The following is a 22,572-nucleotide window of genomic DNA, read 5'->3' on the forward strand; positions in this document are numbered from 1 at the left end:
AAAATTATAATTTTTATTTTTTTTCTATTTTTTATTTTTAAAATTTAAAATTTATATTTTTTTATTTTTTTTGATATTTTAGCTCATTTTTGAAAACGTCATTTCAAGTGATCGGATATTATGCTTTGTGGACATGGATACATAGAGTCTCATGTGTCTCATCTATCTCAGAATTAAAATTTTTATTTTTTTTTTAAATTTAAAATTATAATTTTATTTTTTTTCAATTTTTTTCTCATTTTTTCTTTTTTATGCCCTTTTTTATTTGTTTAATTTTTTTGACGTACTTTTTCTCTTTTTTGAAATATTTTATTAACAAAATTAATTTGAAATGAGAAAAATAATTTGAAACAGTAATTTTTTTTGAATTCAAATAAAAATTATAATTTTTTTTATAATTTAAAATTATAATTCTAATTTTTTTACTTTTTTTCCTACTTTTATGGAGTTTTTTTTATTTTTTTGATATTTTTTCTCTTTTTTGAGATATTTTTTAAGAATTTTAATTTGAAATGGTATTTTTTATTTGAATTAAAATTAAAATTTTTTATTTTTTTTCAAAATTTAGAAATATAATTCTTATTTTTTTCAATTTTTTTCTTTTTTTATGTTGTTTTTTATTTTTTTAATTTTTTTCAGGTATTTTTTTTATTTTGGATTTTTTTTAAAAATTAATTTGAAATAGGGATACTAATTTGAAATGATGATTTTTATTTGAATTAAAATTAAAATTTTTATTTTTTTAAAATTAAAATTAAAATTATTTTTTTTTGATTTTTTTAATGGTATTTTTTTATTTTTTTATTTTTTGACGTATTTTTTTAGATATTTTTTTAAAAAATTAATTTGAAATGGGGATACTAATTTGAAATGGTGATTTTTATTTGAATTAAAATTAAAATTTTTATTTTTTTTAAATTTAGAATTATAATTTCTATTTTTTTAGACTCATTTTTTTAGATATTTTTAAACAAAATTAATTTGAAATGGAGAAAGTAATTTGAAATGATGATTTTTATTTGAATAAAATTAAAATTTTAATTTTTTTTTATAAATTTAAAATTATAATTTTTATTTTTTTTATAATTTTTATAATTTTTATTTTTTTAAAGTAAATAATTAAAATCGTCATTTGAAATGGCATTGTCAAAAATACCATTTCAAATGGTGATTTTAATTTTTTTTTTTTGTCATCCACGTGAAAACGTCGTTTGAAACGGCGTTTTCAAAAACGCCATTTCAAATGACGACTTTAATTTTTTTTTTTTGTCATCCACGTGGAGGAGAGAGAGTGGTGACATGATGACTATAAAATATCATTTCAAATGACGTTTTATAGATTTATATTATTTTTATAAATAAATTAAAAAATATATTATTTTAATAAATAATTTTTTAAAAATTATTTAGAAAATAAATTCGAACCTTGCTATGAGCGAGCCTAAGTGGCTGCATCACAGCTAACCACACGTGAAAATTGAGATCATTAAAATAAAAAAAAATTATGATATATCTTTTTTATAAGTATGACATCAGGTGAGGTTTGTCAATTTATTAGAACATAAATTTTTGCACTCGGTTAGCATCATCCTAATATAAAAATAAAATATTGCATTAGTTCCACTAAAAGTTGTTTCATCAGTGTTGGAAATACAGGATTAAGTTTAGATGCAAAAGTTGTTGATTTTTAGGTGCATTGCTTACCTAATTCATTCTAAGGATGGAAAAATAACATCCAAAGCCAATGGAAATTTACAACTTTTCATTCTGACGGAGAGGAGAGCTTTTTTTTCAAATTAGCAGTATTTTAAGTTTTTTATCACAACAATTAGCCTCCAGGTACAAGGTTCAATAATGGATGATTGCTCTATGACACTTCCCAAGATGACTGAGCAACTGAGCGCAACAGTGCGAAAAATTTTGTCAAACAAGAAATGTATCCTTACTTCGTGTTACAAAATTTTGTGAAATAAGCATGCTAGGCTGCGTTGGGTACAATCATTTGCAAAACCAATACGAAATAACCCTGGAAATGTGAGTCTCCTCGTGCCGTCTCCCTCCCCATCGTCACACCCCCCCCTCCTATTCATCCGATGGCTCCAGTTCTCGTGTTAGAAGTTCGGAGACATCTTAATCCGAGAACAAAGGAAGAGTGGAGAATCCAAGGATGTGGATGCGGCGAACCTTGGCCAGGAACGAAGGCCAAAAATATTTTCCAGACCAGGCCTAGGCTGTATAAAAACCCGACAAGACTCAGTCCAGTTCCAATCCTAATCAAAAGCCGACCAGTCATCAGCACTAATCATATATTTACATATATACATCTAAAGCTTGGGTCCAGTTTCTAGGATAACCTACATGCTTTTCTTCCTTACCCATGGCATTCTCAATCATTTTGCATGCTTTGATCAGACTGCAACACTAATTAACACAATTGGGTTCAAAATGGAGGGTAACAAATGGAACAACATGCTATTACATGGCATTTTTATAGATCTGTTTGCCATCTTGGAAAACCCTAGAACATAAGTTAAAGCCTCCTGCTTAATGGGTTGTTCCTAGGATACCAACAGCTGTCTACATTCTGAAATCCATTACACAAACGGTGTTATTGGAGAAACAGGCTGCAATTTTGTCACCTTCCCTGTTCCAACAGACTTCGAAAATGCCACCGCCTCCTCTGTAAGTCTTCAGAACCCTGCCTTCTCTCACTGACCAAATATGCAGGCATTGATCCAATGACCCGCTTGCTATATACTCACCATTTGGACTAAACGCCACAGAGTATACCGGTTGCCTGGTATTTATATAATGAGTCAATACTAAGAAAAATATTGGGATCGCCTTAATTAAAACATCAACGTAATACATGGTATCATCATTAACTGCAGTCATACCTGTGGCCATTTAAGCTGTACAGAAGGCGTCCTACCTCCACTTCCCACAACTTAATGGTCGAGTCAAAAGATGCACTGTATATTTGCCAAAATCACTGATTAACACTAGCCAGGAAAGAGAGGAAATGACATTGCTAGGGAAGATTGTGAATTTGCGATAGACCCGTAAGGCCAGTATCATGTCTCTGGAGAGACTTGTTCAGCATATTTCTTGCAACCTAAGGTTTCATATGAACAGTTTCTTGAAAGAATAAAATATTTACCTCAATGAGAATCAGTTATATGGATGCCTAATAGCCATTAAATGCAATAAAAGCACAAAATATTCACCAATAAACTGTTCAACAAGAGCAAATAACCTAAACAACCTGAAATCAATGTGCAAGTTACAGGGTCATGATCATAGGCATGTTTTTACAGAACAAAATTTATGCTGGCAGTGTCATGTGGCTCTCCATGGTAGGTGTTTATAATGTCATGACCATTGCATCATCAAGATAAGAGAAGTCTTAGGTCACCAAACGGCTCAGAAGTGTTGAGAAGGATTCTCATGCAAGGAAGTCTTCGAAAAACAGGGACAGAAAGTGAGGATCTAAGATAGCAAATCTTTACTGCAGATTTACCATTTTAGATGATGAATGACCAAGAACAATTATAAAGCAATCTGGAAAGGGGAGTGTTGAACACTTGTTTGTCGGCCATGGTAATACTAGTTAATACCAAAGCCTAAGTCACAATTTGAATCACTTCTTTCATGTGGTGGAAAATCCACAGAAGGACAGAAACATCGAGAAACATAATACAAAATAACTGGTCATGCTAACACAATGAAATCTGAAGGTCATAAACAGTGCTTCCAAATATCCTACAACATTATTCACATATCATATAGTCACTTCTTCTAAACAGCCTACAGGAAACTAATTACTAGTCATCCCGCATTGCTGACAGGCGACCCACTATGCAAAGAAATCCATTCTAAAAGTAGATGGTCAGAAGTTAGAAAAAGAACACCATGACCACCTAATCTTGCACCCAAAAACATTATCTTAATTTACAGACTGATGGGTGGGTATGAAATTATTGGGACTAGATACCATCAGTTTACTTATTAAAACAAAAATACCACCAATATGCATATTAATTTTGCTCGTCAACTCCATAGGGGTTTCAGTTTCACAGGCAGCAAAAAAAATTATAGCTGACAACTTCAAGATATCATCGCTTCTATAACTGGTTTTCCATGATGAAGTTTAAGCATACTAAGAGAGAATGCCAAGAAATCATATAAGTAAAAAACTAAATCAAAAAATTCCCAAAGTCAACAACAGGGGAAACCCAGGCTAGAACCAGAATCAAGTACAATTAATCTATAGCTTTGGGAAGATAAACTTTTAATTCATATTGCATACAAACAGGTAACTGATTCGGTAGGCATTGGAAGCTTGTTATTTTAGAAAAACAAGTATGAGTTACCTAAAGTAGCCTCTTGCTAAGAGGGAAAAAGCCTAAATAAAAACAAGCAACATTTAAATTATTGCACCTAATGACTCAGGAACAGGATAACAACCACAAATTAGTTGATTCAAGATAAGAAATCAGATTTTAAAGAACAAAAAGAAATCACCACTTTGATTTTTTTTTCTCCCCCATGCAGCAACAGTAAGGATGGAAAATTAGATCCTTTCTAGTTAATTGCGTAACTGATGTTGTATGAATATGGTAAGAGGATTCTCAGGCACTAAAGCACATGCATGTTCTAAAGCTATAATTTGCAAATATGTTAGCCTATTCAGTCTGGGTCAAATGCACCTGGTAACAAGTGGTTGATGTATATACAATCAAACTTAGTATTATGAAGCTTAAAAGAATACCTTGCCAGTACCAATTGTTGATTTGGGTTGTTTGTACCTGCACCTGTAGGGCTCCATCTAATAGTATATATTTCCTGAAAAAGTTATTCAAGAATCTGTAACAAAGTCATCTAAAAAGAGTTGCTGCATTATGTCAAGCAAAAGATCTAGAACCTTGCTATGCTCCTTGAAGTCGTACAAATATTTGTCCTGCTTCAGAGTCCATATCTGCCAAAATTTCACAAAAGATACCAGATGTGATCTCTAGGCAATGTTTCCACCTATCCAATGCAACATAGAAGCTGGTTCAAAGTCAATGTTCTTGCTAGGTTCGTGCACCAGACAATTACTTATATCCCATGTCAAATAGCAGGTGCCGTCAAGTAAATTCAAGTACTTAGGCGTAATGCTGGCCCTTATTACACCTTGGATACTATGAATCAAATTGTGGCAGATGATGTCTCAAGCCAATATGGAAAATTTAAAATGATGGACTGAGATTGAGAACCATCCACAAGTTGAGGCAGAATTTTAAGATAAAAATTGAAAACAGCATAGTATTGGCTGCTTATAGATAGCTGGGACTTGGAACAAGATTTGATAGTTGAGATTATGTTCATGGTTATCATTAAAAAATCAGAAAATATTGATGTATGCAAAATAAAAGTCAATGCCTTAATTGACTAAAATATTATAGCTTAAGAGAAGGATGTGAAATATCCACTAAAATATATTTTGAACCCGGGAAACATATGGATATGATGAAAATGAAAAGACACTCAAGTGCTATGTGAAACTATGCCATATGGAAACAGTTCTTACTTCAAACATGTTCAGTTACCTTGGCAGTCCCATCATCGGAACATGAAGCCAACAGTGAACCAGTTGGATCCCATTTGATAGCATTAACTTCACCCTGAAATGGAAAACTGATGAATTATTCTCTCATGCCAAATTAATAGCAGAACCCCTATTTTGAGCAGCTGTGAATATTCCAGTTGTAGCCAAATATTTTGCACTAGCATGCTCAATTTTCTGAAGGATCTTGAACTCTGAAATGGAACTGTAGGTGATTATAGAGCACGAAAACCAACCATACACACTAAAAGCCACCTATCCGAAATTCAATCGTTATCTAAGGCAAGTGATAACTTTGCAAGTACAAGTGGCATTAAGAAGCCAGTTGAAAGGCAATTTCAGTGACCACTTTATCAAGCATACACTTCAACAGTCTACTATTTCCCCAATTTGTAACCATTTAACACTAAAATTTTTTTAAGATAAATCATGACATCCAACATAATTATAATGGGAGACAAGAGGCTATCAAATAGAGCATCTCAAAAAGAAATAGACTAAAAGATAGATGTTAAAAATTGCCTATTTATTTTTTGCATTTTATTCTGCCACATATGTTGGAGTTAATACAAAAACACAGCATAGGCGACAAGCATTTTCCATGTAACAAGTGATTTCTTCCTAAGAAATTAGAAGTTCTTGAAGGCTATGGCCTTGTAAGCAAAGCATTAAAGTTTAAGGTAAATTACAAAAATACCACATCAACTTTAGTCCAATTTCACTCACCCCCTCGACTTTAAAAAGTGTCAAACTAGTGCTTCAAATTTTCGAAATGTTTCAAAATGGTTCTAATATCAAATGATGTCACGTGATCATCACATGCAAGGTTTTACATCTTGATGGGTCCGGGAGCATCCTGGCCGTTCCGTCCCTTTCCTATAAAAAAAGAAGATCGGGATGGGATCGGGACTCTGAAACCCATCCATGCAAAGACAGAAGAAGAAAAAAGGAAAAAAGAAAGAAAGATGAAGAAAGGAAAAAGTGAAAGGAAAGGAGAAGAAGAAAAATGAAGAGAAAAAGGAAAGAAGGAAGAAAGGAAAGAGAAAGAATAAGAAAAAAGAAAAAAAGAAAGGAAGGAATAATAAAATGAAACAAAAAGAAAAGAAAAGAAAGGATAATAGAAGAAAAGAAAAAAAAGAAGGAAAAAAAGAAAAAAAGAAAGAAATAAAAGGAGAGAAAAAAGGAGGATATCTACCGGAATGCATAATCGAGACAACCGTCGAGACGGGACGAGAATGTGAAATCCTGTTCCATGAAGATACTGAGACACTTTCGTCTCATAGGATTTCAAACCTTGATCACATGAAACCTTCATTTTATAAAATGACCAAAATGCCCTTATCCCTATCCTCTCCCTCCCTCCTCTCCGATTGCTCCCCTTCTCCACCTCCATCTTCGGCATTCCTCCTTCCTCTTTCTTCCTCTTTTTCCCTCCTCTCCTTCCTCCTTTCCACTCCTCCCCTTCCTCCTCACACACTCCTCCAAGCCCGCTTATAAGCCCTTCATGTTCATGGCAGCACCCTCCACTTTTGTCCCTTCCTCGTTGGCAATCCTTCCATCCCCTCCTCCCCTTCCTTCTCATCTACTTGCCATCCTCCTCCTCCAAACCCGCCCATGTGCCCTCCCTCTCCACCTTCGTCCATTTCTCGTAGGCAACCCCTCTTCCCCCTTCCTTTTTTCCCCACCCACTTCTCCTCCTCCTCCAAGCCCGCCCATAAGCCCTTCCCATCCATCGCGGCTTCCTCCACCTCCGCCCCTTTTTTGCCGGTGACCTCTCCTTTCTCACCCATTTCTCCTCCTCATCGTCCTCCTCTAAGTCTGCCCATAAGCCCTCCCCCTCCACAGCGGCTCCACCCACCTCCACCTCCTCCTCGCTGGCGACCCCTCCATCCCCATCTCCTTCCTCCTCACCCCTTCTCCTCCTCCAATCCCATTCATGAAGCCTTCAATGCCACTCTCCCCCTCCACGCCGACCTCCGCGACCCTACCCTTCCCTTCCATGGTGGCTCTCTCTGCCTCCATCCCTTCCTCACCTGCGATCCCTCTTATATAAATAAGGAGCATGTTCATCCATTGAAAGAAAAAACTAACACCATTTGTTAGTAAGTGAATGGCAAGACCACTTTGGAATATTTGAAAATTTTAAAAAGCTAGTTTGGTATTTTTTTAAGTTGAAGGGATGCAAGTGAAATAGAACTAAAGTTGAGAGGTGTTTATGTAATTTACCCTAATGTTTACCTAACAGTGTATCTTTTCTATAACACCCTTCTTTTTTTATTCTATCAATGATCATATCTACAAGATGATATTTTGAAATTTATCAAAACCTTTCTATAGCTTTTACTACACTGACAACAAAAAGTAGCCTGCAATGTTAAATTTTTCTTTTACATTTTTCTAATTTTTGTTATGCTTCTGAATTTTCCTTTATGATTTTCTGAACTAAATTAATTTTAAATAATTTCAAATTATCGATCAGAACTTTTGGTACTGAATGATGCTTCATGCTTCTATTGGTCATAACAAGTGTAGCTCAATAGTGATAATCAATCTCTTGTTTGCTAAATAAAAAGGATTACTTTTTCAAAAAAAGAAATTAAATAATTAATTGTAAAAGCTCTGAGAGCATTGGTATGGCACTGTAGAGAATAATCAAGAGTTTGTAGGATAAAGAGATGATAGTTATTGCACATCGGTCCACAAGACAGCCTGAAAATGATACTGGCAATGGCCCAATGAGCAAATTTTCTGTGTAAATAGAATGAAAAACAAAAAAAAAAATTATCATTTTCATTATCAGTACTGAAGTGACAATCACACCATTGTAGTGCTAGCCTTCCATCTTTTTCCCATAACACCTTAATTTCTTAAACAAAAAATTGTTATCCCAAAATTATCCCCCTCTGTAGTTTCAACCAATCATATAGAGGGCTCTGCAGTCCAGTGTTTAAACTGTTCTTCCATTTTATTGCTTGCTTTGAACTATTTGATCTGAGCTGTTTTGATAAATATAATGAAGTCATCCTAGTCTAAGATCTACAATGGATCTGGTCAAACTGCCAAGTCAAATAAAGCCAACACTGCTCCAGAAGATGCACTTTGACCATACACAAGTTTAAAATAAACTTTATCTAGAATTATAAGAAGGCAATGATATGAATTGATTTTTCATAAAGATTTGCTTTTCGATTGCAAATATTTTTTTTAAAATCCAAAATTTCACAAGTTGATCATCTATACGAGCTGATAGTCACTTCACTGTTTACAAGCACCAGTAGACTATGGATCAATCTTGCAAACTGTTTATCAGACTGAATTAGCATGTCTGGTTACTACTTGAAAATATCCACTTCAGAGCCACACATTTCAAGGAAAAAATGCACAAGGATTAAGAAGAATACAGTTAGATAAAGCTATGAATTTGCTTGTCGTTTTGAACTTGTACATGTTATAAAGGAAGATGCATGTCAAGTTGACAGCATGGCAACAAAACTCAAATGAGATTTAATCAAATAATTAGTTAAAGCACACACATGACAGTATCCATACATCAAAATGGACAAACCTGATGCCCGGAGAAACCTTTCATAGGGCGATTTTCACCAATCTTACAAACATAAATCATGTTGTCTGTTGAGCATGTTGCAAAAGAATTATTGTTTCTCCAATCAACATCAAGTGTCGGAGCTGAAAAAATAAAGAGAAATCAAACACATCAATGCCCTCATGTTTCAGTAACATCCGAAGCAGTACACATGTAGGGGTGTGCATGGTTCAGTTTGGATAGGTTTAGGGTCAATTTTTAAACTGAACCAATTTTCTTAAACCGAAACCCAACCGACCATCGAGAAAAATCGGTTCAAACTGAATCGAAAAAATTGGTTCAATTTATCGGGTTGCGGGCTATTGGGCTTATATCAAATAGGCAGCTTATGGGATGAGTTAAATGGACTGCTATCCATTTTAATGTTTTTCTAACCATGCAAAATAGACAGCTTATATAATGGGCTAAATGAGCAACTTATCGGAAGGGCTAAATGGATAGTCTATGAGATGGGCTAAATATAGAAGCAAAAAACCGGTGGGGCTCGATTAGAATATATGTGAACCAGTGGCGGTTCATATATATATATATGTATACATACATGTATATATACATGTACATGTGTATATATGCGTGCGTGCATGCGTGTGTGTACATATGTGTGTACATATATATGTATATATACGTGTGTGTGTGTGTGTGTGTACACACTCATGGGTCGGTTTGGTTTAAATCAGATTTTTCAAAACTGAAACCAAAACCGAACCGATTTTTTTGGTTTCTAAAATTTTTGAACCGAAACCTAACCGAAATTAGCGATTCGGATCGATTTTGTGGTTTGATTGGTTTCCTTGAACACCCCTACACACAAGCACAGATGTAATTATAGAAAGAAAACAATACCTGAGTGAAATTCAAATTGTTGCTTACACTCCCATGTCTTTGTATCCCAGACAATAGCAGTTTTATCTACACTTCCACTAAGGAGAAAATCACCCTTCTTATTCCATTTCAAGGAGAAAATTGGTCCTTTATGTTTAATTAAAGTATTCTTCAATTCCCCTGTTAACGCCCAAAATTAAACAAAGGATTAGACAATCTAACATTGCGCTGCCTTACAGTACACATGATGCTAAAAAGAGCACCAAAAATGGTCTTGAGATGAAAAAGATCATTTTGACGAAAAATCCTTCAACTTTAAGTACTATTCTCAATCCACAATTCATCATAAAACTATCACTGAAAGATGCCACAAACAAAATATCCAAACAAAAGTTATAGAAAGGATCAAAGAATTTAACACTGTGGAACTAATAATAAAGTACTAATTTACTTTACATAAAAAGGTACATATCATAAATAAAATGTGTGCATTTTGCGATAAAAAAGTTCCATTACATGGTACAAAATTCTTTATTATATGTAATTGTTGATGGGGGAGCTTAACCTCCAAAAGAAACCCTAAAGCTCCTGTTATAACCTTTAGGTTAGAGATTAAAATTAGATACCAAAGTTACTTGGCTATAGGTGATTATAATATCAAGTATCTCCAGGATGTTGGCGATAAAGGAAAAATGCTAGTTAACCAAGCTGATGTACTAAACTAATTTAATGATGATGTTGATTTAATTAAATCTTCAGATGTGAGTAACATTAAAGCTTTTCTTCATCAGAATACTAGCCCTGCAATCGATAATCTTACGATATTGTTCTTGAAGTTTCAGCTAGTAAGGTGGCAAAGACAAAGGCAAACAAGTTTCTGGCAAATATAAACCACCAAACAACCAGCTTCTTCCATATAGCAGAACATGAAAAGCATAAAAATATCAGTCTAAAGAGGGCATCTTGGTGGATAAGGCACCCACCACTATAGGGTCCAAGGAGGGTTAGATGTGCGCAGCCTTAACTCCGTGTGCTAAGATGTTGTGCCATGTTTCGAACCCATGACACTCAAGTCACAATGGAGCAACCTTACTATTGTGCCAAAACCCGCCCTCTGTAAAACTATTATGGCCGATGTGTCACAATTCTTTTCAAGAAAAAGAGACATGTCAAAGGTATTTTTTAACACTACAGACGCTGCATATTTATGATTTATTATAAACCCCCATTTACCTAATACCTTTTATTCTTATAACCATTCTTAATAATTCAATTGTTTCTGATAGGAGACCAACTATTTTAAATTCAAACATGTGGTCAACATTTTGTCCAAAACTGGAACAATATTTTTTCTTGACATGCAAATGAAGTATAACATCGAAACATAATAGTCACATGGCCCAAGCAACCCTTGGTGATATACCTAGCTTACTGGCCAGGCAGTCAGCCAAAATATCTACTAAATCAGTTCCTAGAAACTGACTTCATGCTATTCAATCAATTTTTGATCCACCCACATATTAATTTCAAAAGACTAATGCTTAGCATGCCTTATGTGTGATTGTTATATTCCAAGACTCATTGACAATTTAAAATATTTATAGCAGAATTCGTAATATTTAAACTGAAGAAAATTTGATAATAAATATCATTGTCGTCATCAGTGAATAAAAAAGCACGCCTAAGGCGCTAGGCGCATGGTGCATGCTGCCCGACGCTTAATAACAGCCAGGCGAGGTGATTTGCCTCAGGCGCACTTGAGGCGCCCTAGGCGTGCGCCCAGCTGGTTCATGTAAGATGCTCAATAAGCGCGCCCAATAGGACTTTTCAGAATTTTAATCAGATAAGGAATGTACAGCTGGTAATTTAGGTTAAGAGTTTTAAATTTTAATTACCCAGGTACTCTAAAGTGGGCTGCTGACTGCCTCTTCGTTTAACTAAAAAACAAACTTTAAAACCAACAAGTCTATCTCTATTTAAATTTTAAAGTTTAAACTATTCTTGACCAAGAAGAAGTCCACATCTTTTAGAATTCTCCTTCAGCCAGAAAACCAAAGAAACGACGCATCTAATCAGTGAACGCACGTAACAGAAGGAGTGAAGGACTCTTGGACTCTCTTCCTACTTGCTGTCCGGTACTTTCTGAACCGATCTCTTCCTCCCTCTATCTCTCTCTCATCGCATGCCTATTCTTTTCTTTCTATTTTATCTTTTTTTTTCCCATCATGCTCATGCTCATGCTCATGTAATTGTTCATTTACATGCAGCATGGCTTCTGAAAATTTAAAAAAGATCCAGGATGGAAAGATGGCTATTTGGCAGATCCTAAAAACAAAACAATGTCACCTGTAGCTTTTGCAGCAAAGAAGCTAAAGGTGGCATCTATAGGCTGAAGCAACATTTAGTTGGAGGTTTTAGAAATATCATAGCATGTCAAAAATGCCCTGAACATGTGAAAGTAGAAATTGGAGAGTTTATGCAAAAGAAAAAAGACGAAAAGGATGATTTAAATTTGCTGCCTGATTATGATGATGTTGTTTTGGAAGATGAGGAAGAAGATGAAATTGCCATGGTTGATTCTCATGGAAAGAAAATTGCAGATCTGAGAAACAAGGGCAATAAAAAACCAAGACAATATGGTCCTATGGATACCTTTTGCAATATCAGAAGAGAAGGAACAAGTGAAAACAAAGAAAAGGGAAAGCAGACCACTATCAATGATGCATATAAGAAAGAGCTAAGAGAAAAAGCATGTGCAGACCTAGCAAGATGGATGTATGAAGCTGCAATTCCCTTTGAGGCTGTGAAACTAGATAGTTTTAGAGTTGTAGTTGAGTCCATTGGATGATATGGGGTGGGCATGAAACCTCCAACTACTTACGAAATTCGGGTTCCTCTTCTAAAAAAAGAGGTAGCTCACACTGATGAGATAATGAAGAGTCATAAAGAAGAATGGGCAAGAATCGGATGTACTATCATGTATGATAGTTGGCAAGATAGGAGTCAGAGGACATTGATAAACTTTTTGATCAATTGTTCAAAAGGAAGTATGTTTATTGAATCTGTTGATGCATCTGCCTACATGAAGACTGGAGGAAACTTATTCAAATTACTTGATAGGATGGTCCAAAAAGTTGGAGTTGAGAATGTCGTACAAGTCATAACTGACAATGCAGCAAGTTATAGATTGGCTGGTAAGTTTGCTTAAAGTATTTTTCTTTATAATTGTCCTATTACTATATTTATGTTAGTAGTTTGTTAATAATAAGTTTGATATTAGAACTTGTGTTATTAGGACGACTTTTAGAGGCAAAATATCCCACATTATATTGGACACCTTGCGCTGCCCATTGTGTGGATTTGATGCTAGAAGACATTGGGAAGCTTCCTTCCATTGCAAGAACTATCAAAAGGGCAATTGAATTGACTGGATATATTTATAACCATTCTAGTGTCTTGAATATAATGAGAAAGTACACCAGCCAAAGAAACTTGGTAAGGCCAGCAAAAACTAGGTTTGCTACTTCATTCCTCACACTATCAAGCATACACACGCAACGTGACAATTTAAGAAAAATGTTTACATCTGAAGAATGGTCAACTAGTAAATAGGCAAAGAAGCAAGTGGAAAAAAAGGCATGTCAAGTTGTTTTATCACCTTCATTTTGGAATGGTATTCTTTATGCTCTTAAAGTGTCAGGTCCCCTTGTTCATGTGCTTCGTTCAGTTGATTCTGAAAAACAACCTGCTATGGGCTACATATATGAGGCCATGGATAGGGCTAAGGAAGCAATTGCAAAGTCATTCCACCATAAGGAGGATAAATATAGTGAGGTCTTTAAGATCATTGATACTAGGTGGAATTGCCAACTACATCAGCCTTTACATGTAGCTGGGCATTACTTGAATCCAAGTATTATTATGATAACTGCCAAATTGAGCAAGATGAAGAGGTGAAGGATGGGCTGTATAAATGCATTGCAAGGCTGCTTCCAGATCTTGGTGATCAAGATAAGATTGGTGAAGAGCTTTCAAAGTACCAAAATGCTGAAGGCTTATTTGGTATCCCTATGGTAATTAGGCATAGGAAGACAAAGACACTAGATAAAAATTCTTAGTCACTAATTTAGTAGTAAAGGCCTAACATTCTTATTTGACTAAGTAATTGTTAATTATTATTTGCAGCTAATTAGTGGTCTTCATATGGAGCTTCAACTCCTAAATTACAATAGTTTGCTATAAAAATTCTTAGAATGTGAGTGAAATTGGAGTGTTTTTGAACATGTAAGTACCTACGAGATGTTAGCTTAGTTTGGACTTCATAAGCAAACAACCAATTTTAATGTAACTTCAACCCATTTTGTAGGTTCATAGCAAAAAGAGAAACAGGCTTGCACGATCCCGCTTGAATGATTTGGTACATATTAAGTACAACAGGACTTTGATGAGGAGATTTAAGCTGCGGGATACACTTGATCCTATTTCATTAAAGGATATAGATGAAAGCAATGAGTGGTTAACTGGAAGGACTGAAGAAGAATTTGTTGAGGATCAATCTGTTTTTGATGGTGAAGATTTGACATGGGGAGATGTTGCTAGAGCTTCTGGAGTAGAAGAGGAAAAATTTAACCTAAGGTCAAGAGGAAGCAGGGCAGGGGAGAGGGCAGCAGGCCCAAGTTCTGGCTCAAATCATGCTTCATGTGAGAGAGAGGCTGACATAGATGAGGAAGATGATGAGGGATACAAATCTGATGATGGGGAAGATGCTTATGGGCCACTGGACTATGATGAGGATGAGAATAAATATTGAGGCCAATGAGTCAATGACTGATTATTTTTATTAGAATCTTAGACATATTTATTAGAGCTGAGTTGACATTATGGTGTTTTTTAGTTTACTTATCTTTACTTGTTTAAAGTTCAGCTTATCTTTTGTTGTTTGAGTTGACATTATGGTGTTTGGATTGTTGTTTGAGCCTTGAGGTTCATTATTATGGTGTTTAGATTATTGTTTGAGGTTCATTAATTTATATAATACTACTATTTTGTGTTACAAATGCTGTTATGTAATTTTATATGTTTTTTGCTTTAATTAGCCCCTAGATTCACTCAGACGCACGCCTAAGCCTTGCACCTAGGTGCCAACAGCCCTTTGCGCTTTAGTGCGCCTAGGGCTTTTTAATACACTGACTGTCATAGGTCAATTGGCATAAATTGTTGAAACTGACTGGAACACCAATTAGGCAAGTAGGAATCATTCAACGTGTCATGTGTACGTGTATTCATGTGTGTACATATATGCAAATCTGTACACATAAATAAGAGTGTCTATGGTAGTCTTGGTGATGGTGACCCCAGCATTTTCAGATTTTCTGCTACTCAAAATCTGGGCGAAGTGCCTAGGAAACCTCCAATGATCACAGTTCATCTAGCAAAGTTTAAAGATGTCTACAAAGCTGGTATACATTAAGCAAGCAAATAATTATGGTATCAGGAAGTCAAGACAGACATAATTTATAATCAATAAAAAGAGAATCGATATGCTTGTCATGCAACCAAGCATCTTGATTAGAACTTAAAAGATGAAATCAATCAGAGGAGATGTTCTTGTGATACAACCTTCATCATCTAGGAGGGGCAAAAATCTAACCTTATTCTTATTGCGGACTTATATAGGTTAAAATATATAAAAAATGAAAATTAAAAAACATAGATATACAGATAAAACTAATATTCCTCACTTCATCTCTCCATCCACATTCATCATTATGCAAACAAAGTAGGAAAGAAAGTACAAGGATTTGATATAATTATATGGTGCTTCACACTACAGCCCTAACAATTGTCATAAACTTTAAACATCAAAAGCATAGAAAATAGCATAACGACTTGAGCAGAATGAAACATTAAAGAAAACATACAAGAGGAGCAAACAAACAATTAACAACAATGAAAAATTTGCTATAGCAACTTACCTTCCCTACTCCATATTCTTGCCTGCCCATCATAGGAACCTGTTGCAAGTAGTGTACCTTCTCCCTATACAGAGACACGTGAAAATGGATGAATAAACAAAAGTTCCTGATGTGACAACTAGAACACATCGAGACTTACAACAGCAGCAAGCATCTTGCTTTTGAGAATTTTATATTAGAAACTATTTATTTTGGAGCTTAATATATAAGGACACAACCAAAGTAAGAGGAACTCACATTCCAATCTAAGGTTGTGACATCCTTGCTCTTTTCGTTAGTTCTACCCTTGAAATGTTTCAGAACATGTACATTTGGAGGTGAAATTTGCATACTGGAACCACAAGGGCCATCTGGAATTGTCCAAATTCTTGCTGTTGAGTCTCCAGAACTACCAGTAAGTGGCAGAAAGTAACAGCAAAAACATAAGATCCTTTAGAAGATAAACAATAAAACAACATAGAGAAACTCTCATATTAAAAATCAAAGTAAAAAAACCAGAAACTCTCATATTAAAGCAAAAATTTTAAAAAAAAAATCTTTATGAGCAGTCTTATCTTGATATGCACTGCCATGTGAAAACAAAAGAAATATAAAGAAGTAAAATGACACCCGAAATTCTTCAAATGTTTATTGATTAACAAATCTGAAATCCTAAAAGGAATTATTCAAGTTCCTATGAACTCCTTTTAGGCCATCATAGTGCTAGAACTTCTGCTTAGATAAATTATTTAGAAGCCAATTAATATTTAACATCTGATGGTCCAAAGCAATTTGGTGTTTCACAATCCAGACACTTCTTTATGAAGGATGATGAGATTGCCTACTGCAAGTACCAATAAGGGTGCAATACTTAAACTAGTTTTTGTGATGAAACTGTATTCTCAGTTCCCACATTCCACCACTACGATGTACTTCTGAAAATGCATAATATTCATTTTACAAAAAAGACACAATCACAAGGATACTTTCTTTCCTAAAGGTTACAAGGCACCCGAAAGTTAAAAGCAGCGTCGTAAAATTAGTGGCTGTTATATGTGTTACATCTTTTCCAACAGCATTATATAAGCCTTTATAGACAACAACTTTTCCAACTTTCAAGATTACATTAGAACATGAATACATCTTTCCATAATGATAATTTCTTTAATGTATCTTCATTATATTGTTCAAGTAGAAATTTTGCATAAAACCATAGGCTATTCTGATGGCTTAAGATGGTTCTTTTAATAGTGATATTTAAATATTCATTCCGATTTGACTGTTTCAGTGCATGGCAAATATGTGAGAGTAATGGAAAATACTAAATCAGAGAAGAAATTTGCCTCTAGCAACTTCACAGGGATGGCGGAATGAAAGAAAGTTGGTCAAAACTCAAAAGATTCCTATCAATGCTCAGAATGTTGACACTTGCTAGTGATAGGCTGAAGAATCATTTGAATCTGGAGCCCGTCTGTCTCTTTCTCTGCTACATATTGGTTGTTTCGCATTGGCAACACCTTGTGCCTGCTTGTTCGGTATACCAGACAACCTTTATTTGCTATTTACAGTATTTTATTTTCTATAAGAAACAGGAAAAACACAGAAAGTGAATGCCTCTTTTTGGCAATTTTAGGAAATGAACCCGTATATGCATAGAGCCAGGAGCCCAGGAGGCCATCATATTGGTCTGGCAGAGCAATTATATATTCGCCTTATACAGAGCCTCAATATGCAAGATAAAGAGATCCTACCTACCGCTGACATGCACATGGGTTTATAAGAGCAATAAGGTTGGCAAATAAAACTCACCATCAATGTGACTGCATAACAGAAATACACCTCATCAGAGCACAATGTTACTGCCCAAAAGTTTTGGAAATTTAGGCCACAGACCAATCTTTTCATGTAAAGGCCTCTATTCAGGGTACATCTGGAGTTCTTCTCTCGAAAAAAGAGTTTTAGAGAAAATACTGCTTCCCACATTTCAATCTAAGTAAACAAAGTATTGCAAAAGGTACTTTGTGGTAAAGATGGGATAAAAAATGGCTGGGACTAGAGTTGCATACTGAATGCATCAGGTCCGGGTCTAGCGCGCCCCGTACCACCCATATCGTACCGTATCGGTCTTGTACCGGTATGCCATATCGAAGCATACCGATCAGGATTTTTCGTACTGTGCCGAACCGGCCGATACATCCCGTATCGTACTGGACTAACAGGGAACCGGCACGGTTCGGTCGGTAAATTCGGTACACCAGTGGTACGGGAGAAAAAGAGAGGGAAAGGAAGAAAGAGAGAGAGATAGGAGGAGAGGGAGAGAGGTGGGAGCCACCGAAGGCCAGCGATAGCCGGCTGCGGCCGTTGGAGGGCTTCCAAGCCCCGAATCGTCCGATAGAGCTTTCAAGAGAGCGAGAAAGAGAGAGAGAGCGCTAAGGGGGGGCGACCTACCGGACGAACGGCGCCTCCGTCGCGAGGCCCCCGGTGGCTAGAGAGCCGAAGCCGACGGCCTGAAGGCGGTCGAGCGGGTGGAGCCCTGGCCCTTCTTCTTTTTCGAAACAGGTCGTCGCCTATTTCCATTTTTTTTGGTTTTAAATTGATGAAGTTGGCAACCTAGTTGCCGATTTTAGAGAGTTTTTAAAAAAAAAAAATCAAAAATCGTGAAGCCAGCTAACTATTTGCTGGCTTCACTTAAAACCAATTTTTTTAAAAAAAACTCGCGAAATAGGGGTGTCGCCCCTGTTTCATGCCCACGATGCCGCGCCCATGGACTATGCCCTTCGGCGGCCACGGCAGCCAGCTGGAGGCTGTCCGGCGGCCTCACCGACTCCTTCCCCTTCCTCTTTTTCTTTCTTCCTTATTCTCTCTCTCTATTTCTCTCTCTTTCTTTCTTTTTCTTCTTTCGATTCGGGTCTGCTTGCCTTCGTCAGTTCGCATCGATTCGGTACGGTACGAAACCGTACCGTCAGCCGATCGATACGGCCGGCGGTACCGGCTCAGAAAATCTTGACACCGACATTATCGTACCGTACCGAACCGCGTACCGACATTAAACAAAATTTCACCGATAAGGGGTCCGGTACTAGTACGGCGAACCTTACTTTATATGTTGTAGATATGTCAATTTTAAGAGAGATTTCAAAAGCATAGCACAGTTTAGCATTCAAGGCAACAAATGACATGTTAGAATAGGTATATGGTGGTTTAGCATTCAGGTATCATAGTCTCAAATTTCGAAGTTAACACAAGTCAGAAGGAGAAAGATAACTGGCACCTTCAACAGCTATAATTCTTAGGAAAGAAATAATTTGCTGAAACTTTCAAAGATACAACTCAAATCAACAATACTAGTAAGTAGTAACAGATTTTTTATAAATGCTATACTTAGTCTTGAGGAATAAGCTAAAACTATACCCACCCAGATGCCAGAAGTGAACCAGCTGGGCTCCATGCACAAGCAAAGACCTAAAAGCAAAAGAAAAGAAAACACAAGTAGGACAGGTTAGCAATGGAAAATAGGATGCATGTCAAAAACTATTATATATAACCATAAGCCCAAACCTCAGAACCGTGTCCTTCCAAAATGGTTACATCAGAACTAGAAATCTCACAAGGCACTGATTGTGAGCTAGGGGTGATATCCATTGGTTCGGGACCTAAAAATGGAGGAAAGGGAATTATGGATTATTAATAGCAGATAAAGATGCAGTTGACACATTTTTATATGCAAATCACAAAAGTGAAAAATTAAAGAACATTGCTAAACATAAACAATTCTAGAGAGGAAAAATGGAGAAAGAGAATTTTTTTTTTTTTTAAAAAGTATCAAGTAAATAAACATGCCCTTAAAAGAGAAAAAAAAAGAATTATGCCAAGAAAGCAAAAAGTTATGGAAATTAATTATATTAATCATTTCAAAAGTGGCATGTTTTTGTCTTTAGGATAGCACTGTAGAGCCAAGTTCGGCCCCCGAATAACAGGTTGGTATTGCGGTTTTGTTGGAAGATTTCATCCCACTGCAGTTTTGTTGGAAGATTTGATACATGAAATCAAGCAACTGCTGAGAGGTTCATATCATCAATGAACCGAAAAATGAAGATGCAGTGAAGTGATAGTGACTATGAATGTCATTTATATGTTTACCAAAGGTGAGGGATTCTTAGCTCTAATTAGCGAGCTGAAAATGGCATGGAGCAATATTTCCATTATAAGCTTGGATCCTCACATCAAGCCATGACAAATCTTCCCATTTCAGGCTTCTTTATGCACATAATAATTATTTATCGAACCCCTACTTCTGGTGTGGCTAAATTTTGTACCCAATGCTTGAAATTTTGTTAAAATTGAAAGTAGAGGGTGTACTCATAGGTATGAGAGAAGTGAGCATTCTTATGTTTAAAAGATTTACTTTAAAGTCATATAGATGTGAGGTTTGATTTGGGGTTAGTATCCACCCTATGTAATAAAGTTCCATACTATTCTCTCCTGGTTTGATCATAAATCCACCTAAACATCCTTCTATGGTAATGATCCCTCCTCAGTGCTCAATAGTATAATCCTTGTAATGAAGTTGGTCTTGTAATATTTGGCCATTCTCATTATCCAACATTCTCAACTCCCCTAAGGTGATGTGATGGAGATATAGATAAGATATTACTAAAACAAAGAGGAGGCTTTAACCTTACAGCATTACAAAGTTAATTAAAAAAGGAGCAAATGTTACTAACCTACTGATATTACAACATAATCCAGCGCACATAACCAAATTCCTTAGAACTCAAAAATGTGATCATGACTAAGAGGAATTGCATAAGCTTGAAAGAAAGAGACACACTTGAAAAGTCTACCTCCAGAACCCCCATTTTCATCAATTCTGGCCTTATCTTTGCGTTCAGCATGTTGCTTTTCCTTTTCTCTCTCTTGCTCTTTATCCCTTTCCATTTTCTCTTTATCCCTCTCCTGATCTTTATCTCTATCCTGTCTTTCTCTCTCCCTCTCACCTCCAAGTTGCCGTTCATGTTCTTGAATATATTCCTTATCCTTTTCCTTATCTTTATCGCATTCCTTCAGAAGTTTTTCCTTCTTCTTCTCTCTTATAATTTGTTGCAGTTCATTGACATCTTTCGTGATAAGATCCAAAGGTTGTAACAGAGAAAAGTCATCATCAACATCCAACTCACTCTGGCAAGTTTCAAGGAGTATGAAGAAACAGAGAAGATCGTTACCCATCAATATACATGCTCGATGCCCTAAATAAGTTCGCAATGCTTAAAGGTTACGTCACGAGGTGACGGTTCAAACACTTACAGTCTCCAGGTTTGCTTCCAACTCTATATATTGAAGGCCTTTTTGTACAATCGTAACAAGAGCACCAGGTGGAACAGTATTTCCATCAATATCACATTTGCTGATCCCCGCCTCGTATCCTAAAGCAAATGATGAATGTGTGAAACCTGGAATAATTCATTCAATGTGAGTTAGTATATCATATCCGATAAACTTTCCTTGCAAAAGATATTTTCCTTTGTAATATAACAAAACAATTGAAGGAACTCATGTTAACAACAGAAGATTGGGTCCAAAGCGACAAGCCCATGCAAACAAAGAACATGAAGAAGGATTAGAAACGAACATACAGGCAGAACAAAGAAACATTTAATACACGATATCTAAAAGAAAAAGGGAAGCCATCAAACAGTAACTGATCAATCAAAGCTACAAAACAAATTGCTTACTTGTTTATCATCAATAAAAGCACCCATTCAAAAGATCACAAGACGCCTTTTTTCAGCCGGTGTTTATGAAATACAAATTCAAGCACTAACTCGCAAAGATTCAGCTAAAATTCTCAAACCATCTCATTAATTGTTTTCCCAACTACAGAAACTTCACGCCATCATGAACTCTGAGGAGGGAAACCTTTTTAACGAAAGAAAAATAATCTAAATTTTCAATTTTTCTCTAAAGTCAGCTGATATGTAACTCAAAGAGCTAAAACATCTCAACCAGTTCAAAGTCCTTCCTCGAACCTTGCGTGCAAAACTTTTAGCAAACCCTAGGGAGAGAAGAACCCAAGAAATAATATTAATTTGCCCCGAAATCCTACAGCAAGAACAAACCCAAAAAGCCAACAAAGACTAACACGATTTCACCAACTACACAGCACAAAGAGACCCCTAACAAGAAAAAGCAACAAGAACTAGAACAAGATATCCAAAAGAAAACAATTGAATTCTCGACAACGAGACGGGTAACTGAGGGATCGACCTGATTCCTGGAGGTACCGGAAGACGATGTAATTGAGCTCGGTGGAGGTAATAGTGGATTTCGTCATCGAAAGCTCGCAAGACCATAGCCCAAGAGAGCTCTCAGCGGAGGGAAAGAGAGAGACAGAGAAGGGGCGGGGAGGTGGGAGGCCTCTGAGTGGTCTGTAGTTTTGATTCGATAATTGGGTTTGGGGTAAAAGAGAGCGAGAAGGTTTGAAGGAGCGGGGAGGCGCACCAGGTTCCTGAGGAGAGGGCAGAGCTGGGAGATATTTTGGGCTGGGTGTGCGGACGGCGTGAGGAGACCCGTGACTTCTTTAGCTC

At 36.1% G+C, this 22,572-nt stretch overlaps 1 protein-coding gene across 1 annotated transcript; it reads right to left on the reverse strand.

Moving 5' to 3' along the window:
* Positions 1-2,411: 2,411 nt before the first annotated feature.
* LOC105033233 (WD40 repeat-containing protein HOS15) lies at positions 2,412-22,531 on the reverse strand. Its single transcript, XM_010907940.4, has 14 exons — positions 22,253-22,531; positions 21,293-21,438; positions 20,833-21,166; positions 19,547-19,641; positions 19,404-19,450; positions 16,247-16,397; positions 16,010-16,073; positions 10,056-10,214; positions 9,174-9,295; positions 5,592-5,666; positions 4,925-4,978; positions 4,772-4,845; positions 2,898-2,972; positions 2,412-2,797 (listed from the first exon to the last, which is right to left on the reverse strand). The coding sequence occupies exons 1-14, from the start codon at positions 22,317-22,319 to the stop codon at positions 2,578-2,580; spliced, it is 1,683 nt and encodes a 560-aa protein (XP_010906242.1). The 5' UTR covers positions 22,320-22,531; the 3' UTR covers positions 2,412-2,577.
* Between the last annotated feature and the right edge of the window lie 41 nt (positions 22,532-22,572).

Source organism: Elaeis guineensis, chromosome 6 (assembly GCF_000442705.2).
Source record: "Elaeis guineensis isolate ETL-2024a chromosome 6, EG11, whole genome shotgun sequence".
Lineage (NCBI taxonomy): Eukaryota > Viridiplantae > Streptophyta > Magnoliopsida > Arecales > Arecaceae > Elaeis > Elaeis guineensis.